This window comes from Triticum dicoccoides, chromosome 2A (genome assembly GCF_002162155.2).
Source record: "Triticum dicoccoides isolate Atlit2015 ecotype Zavitan chromosome 2A, WEW_v2.0, whole genome shotgun sequence".
Lineage (NCBI taxonomy): Eukaryota > Viridiplantae > Streptophyta > Magnoliopsida > Poales > Poaceae > Triticum > Triticum dicoccoides.
The window spans coordinates 37,132,571-37,137,395 of NC_041382.1; the positions used below are offsets into that span (position 1 = coordinate 37,132,571).

The 4,825-nt window shown below is 37.1% G+C and overlaps 1 protein-coding gene across 1 annotated transcript; it reads left to right on the forward strand.

Annotated features, from left to right (window-relative positions):
* The first annotated feature begins 801 nt into the window (after window positions 1-801).
* Window positions 802-4,582, forward strand: LOC119357515 (S-norcoclaurine synthase 1-like). The gene is made up of 4 exons (XM_037624436.1): window positions 802-1,092; window positions 1,871-2,118; window positions 3,190-3,511; window positions 4,340-4,582. Exons 1-4 carry the CDS (start codon window positions 802-804, stop codon window positions 4,580-4,582), a joined length of 1,104 nt encoding a protein of 367 aa, XP_037480333.1.
* The last annotated feature ends 243 nt before the right edge of the window (window positions 4,583-4,825 follow it).

Here is a 4,825-nt window from a genome sequence, read left to right on the forward strand (position 1 = left end):
GTTGAAAATTCAAACATTTTCTAAAGAAAATTTTGTGAACAAATTTGAAATTTTTGAACAACTTTTGGAAAAGCAAACAATTTTGAAATTTCTATAATTTCTTCAAAAGACAATTTTGAAAACTTTGAACAATTTTCGAAATTTAAAACAGTTTTTAAGAAATACAAACATTTTTTAAAATTCCAAACATTTTTTGAAAAAAAGGAACTATTTTTTAATTGCAACCAAATTTTAATTTTTTGTTTGAAACATTAAAAAATGGTTTTCTAAAAGAAACAGAAAAACTAAAAAGGAAGAACCCAAAAACAGCAGATAAAAAGAAAACTAGTTCAAGAACCTTCTAGACGATTCCCCAAAGCAGGTCCTGTAGTATGTTAGCCATTCTATATAATGGGCCGTCCCATTTTACATCGGTCGCTGCATTCTCTGTGTGAAACGTGGACATTTTGACGCAAAAGGCGTCAAATAGGATTCTCCGGGATGAGATTATGACTGCTTGTACAAAGGCCCGTTTTAACCACGCCACAGCGGATCTGCAAGTGTATCAGTGCAAAACTATTCCAAGCCTGGAAAATTCGGCCATTAGCCGCCGGGGCATTCTTTTTAGCATCGATCGGTGCGTCCAAACACATGGATCAGAGAGCCCTCCGGACGAGCCGATCGAGGAATAATCATTCGCATCTTCTATAACTTCTTCCATAGCCTGATCGGTGGCTGGATCCCTCTCTACAAATAAGCAAGCAAAAGTAAGTTAACTAGCGAGAGCACCAAGACGTACGCAGTGGAGAACTAGCTATACTGATGGAGGTAGAGTCAGCGAGAGCGAGTGACAGCGTCAGCGAGAGCAGGTGGTCGAAGCTGGCTGTGACGCTTCCCGTCAGGAACGTCCAGGCTCTGGCGGCGTCCACCGGCGAGCTGACGGCCGAGGTGATTGAGCGGTACATACAGCCGGACATCGACGCGTTCGCTGTTCTCGATGAGCACTCCGACGAGGTTCCGGTGATCGACGTCAGCAAGCTTTCGAGCCCCGAGTCCGTCGAGGCAGAGGCCGCTAAGCTCAAGTTTGCCTGTGCGGAGTGGGGATTTTTTCAGGTGCGTCACTCAAGTAATGAACTTAACCAGCTTAATTTATATGTCCTCACTTGTATCATACATGAAAAAAAACAGTTTTGCTAAAGCACATCTAGATGTGCCCTAAGTATTGCACATCTAAGTCCTATGCCATTGAGTCTACGTGAAGATTCGTGCAAGCATTTTTATTAGACTTTTTTTTCTTTTTCTTTCTAGTTTGATTGAGTCACTTAGATGTGCAATAATTAAAGCACATCTAGATGTGCCCCAGACAAACCCGAAAAAAATGTTCTTCTTTCTAAAATTTCTGGTGACATTTCTAGAAATATTTCTATTTTTTAATGTCTGCTTATTTATTTTATTTTCTGATTACTCAAATTTATTCACACTTCCCAATATTATGACTTTCTTGCCTCGAATGTTTTTTCTAGAAATTTATTCACACTTCCCAATATATATATTCACACTTCCCAATATATATATTCACACTTCCCAATACTCAAATTTATTCACACTTCCCAATATATATATATATATACTCGAATGCCACATGGGGGAAATCATCATGGCTTTATTTGTTATACTGCTTTGATTGTGGCCAGGGTACAAATTAGTCATGTTTCAAAAGTTTAAGGTCCGATATGTTTGGTATTAGAGTTCAAGGACACAATCTGGAACCAGTCTAGAGATACAAAATGTATACTTTTCTCTAAACATTAATGACTAGACTCAATCATTCCATCCTTCAAAAACTATGTTTGATAAAGCATGATTGTTTGTCCAACTTTGAGTTTTGCAGGTTGTAAATCATGGAATACCAGATGAGGTCATCATGGGTATGAAGCATGACATTCAGAAGTTTTTTCAACTCCCCCCCGATGTTAAGAATGCATATGCTCAGCGGCAAGGGGATCTTCAAGGTTATGGTCAAGCGTTTGTTGTCTCTGATGATCAAAAGCTAGAATGGGCTGACATGTTTGCGCTCTTCGCCCAACCACCCGAAGCCCGTGATATGAGTTACTGGCCATGTGAACCCCATACTTTCAGGTGAGACTTTAATTTGTATGTTTGAGATAAGGAAAATAAAAATGCCTTCCTTCTTTTCAAAGAATCAAGCTTACCAGCTTACTTAATTTGGCCCAACACCCGAGTTCAATGGTGATTAGATTTCTAGAATTTACACGATTGACTTAGTTAACATTTTTTTTTATAAAATGGACAAGCATGTCAATTTTGAGGTAAGAGCATGTTTTTCACTGCTACAGTGTGCCATTCTTGTGAGTGTGACCTTTGAAACATGATTTTGACATTCTATGCAATTTTGAGATAAAAGCATGTTTTTCACTGCTACCATCTGTTACGTGTTCATTTCGTGTAAAGCATTTATTAGCCTCATAACATAAACACATAGGCCAAAGAGGAGGAGTACCAAAAATTTATGTTGGCCTTATTCTTTTGTTATTTTTTTATTGTTATGCATCTCGTCAATTCAACAGCAACGACACAGATTGAGATGTTCGCTTCTTTGACCCTGAGTGCCCTTTTACAGTTCATATATACAACACTTTATACTCCTAACTATGCTAAGGACTCAAAGTAAAGTAGTAGTAAACTTCTAAGAATTTTCTTTATATTTGAACATTGGTATAGAAATGACACCAACCCCACCAAATTAAATTAGACATTGCCACAACAACCTACAAATAATTTGTTGCCTTTATCATTGATGTCCTATACCTAGCCCTGATTTTATTTGTTGAAACCAAAAAATGGTATTTATGAAACTTTTATATTGAAAAACTCATAAATCTAAAAATCTTACAGAGGAACTAACAAATATTAAGTATTCTGGCAAAACAAATTTGATATTAAGTCTTTTAGGGTAATATTTTCATCATGAATAGCGAGCAAGAGAGTCTTTGGTACATGGCAACGCATAACAAAAGGTCAGGCCGAGGTGTATACAAGCAAGAAATATTTGGGGATAGGGGGGGGGGTAGCTTTTAGTTTGTACTTGGAACTAACAAAGGCTAAGTCTGGTCATATAAAGCCCAAAGTATTTCAATATCTACCAACGGCATCAATAACATAGAAACATTATTCTTCTTTTGATCCCAGGAATTTTATTGAAAAGTACTCTTCGGAGGTGATGAAACTTGCTCATTCTCTTGGCGTCTTCGTTGCAAAAACACTAGATCTTAATCCTGAATTGGTTGAAGACAAACATGTGGCGCAATTTCTCAGGATGGGCTACTACCCTCCATGCACGCCAATGCCAGAAAAGGTTTTAGGCTTCAAACCGCATTCTGATATGTCATTCCTAACTATTCTACTGGAAGTTAATTCAGTTCAAGGCTTACAAATTAGAAGGCATGGTGCATGGATACCTGTGAAACCATGTCGCGACGCACTATTGGTGAATGTGGGTGACCTTCTTGAGGTATGCTTCTTGAGACATGTTAAGTTAGTCATACAACATCTGAAACTATAAAATAGGGAAATCATATTTTTAAAATCCTTATATGTGCCTCGTGAAGAGAAAACCTCAACTCCATCAGTTTTTCGACTGACAAACTTTAACACGCCCAAGCACATTGACCAAATGAAAGCGGTTATATTTGGCTTGCCATCGGGTATTAAGTTTTTCAACTACCCGAGTTAGTAAAAGTACTTCTCAATTCATTTATCACATGTTACATTATTAATTGTAGCACACTGTATGCCACTCCAGAAAAATAGCCACGATTTTGGGTTAGAGTTGTTTCTAAATAATTTTGAAGTTAGTGAGAAAAAAAGTAAAATGTCCACCCAACCAAACAAGTGATGCATCGACCCACCTTTGTAGCCCTCACCCAGTATCGACCCAGCGTTGCTCATAAAGCTCATTATTGGCCATAGAAAAGACCCATTCTAGTTTCTCTTTATTCAAGCTACTTGAATACTATTGTTCCTTTTCTCTTATTGTCATTCAGATCATTTTACAATACATGAAAAATAGTTCGCTAATGTTCAATAATTTCCATACTACTTCTTTCTATTTATTAATTCCAAGAAATCTTGATCAAATAAGACAAAGGTACCTTTTTTCTAGAGATTAGGGGTGCATTCTAGGCATAGCAATATTTGAATGTTGCATAGGGAAGTTTTTCCTATACATTGTCGTGTGTAGTTCTCAAACTACTTTCAACTTTATATGAGGAACTGTTTTTCGAGGATATAGATGAGCAACTTGATATTTGTCTAATTTAGTTTACTTATTTGTTTATAGATTATGACAAATGGGAAGTACAAGAGCATTGAGCACAGGGTTACCATAAATGCCCACAAGGAGCGACTAACCGTGTCTGCATTTCACCTCCCAAATTATGATGGAATAGTTTCACCAATTTTGGAAACTAGAGAAGAGAAGTTGTTATACAAGACAGTGAAAGTAGAAGAGTATGCAAGACTTTTTTTCACAAACAAACTTGAAGGAAAGAGAGCCCTAGATCATGCGAAGTTATCCCAATAAGGATTGTCTACTCTAATTTATCATTCTAGACATACGTTCATACAGAAGACAATGAAAGTAGAAGAGTATTCAAGACTTTATTTCTCAAGCAAACTAGAAGGAAATAGAGCTCTGTACTATGCAAAATTATCTGAAATATAAGGACTTTCTACCGTACTTTGTCGTTCTAGACAAGCACTCTTAAAATGCTATTTGGTGCTTAATGGATATATGTTTCTCACTGGGACTAATCACAGAGATGTT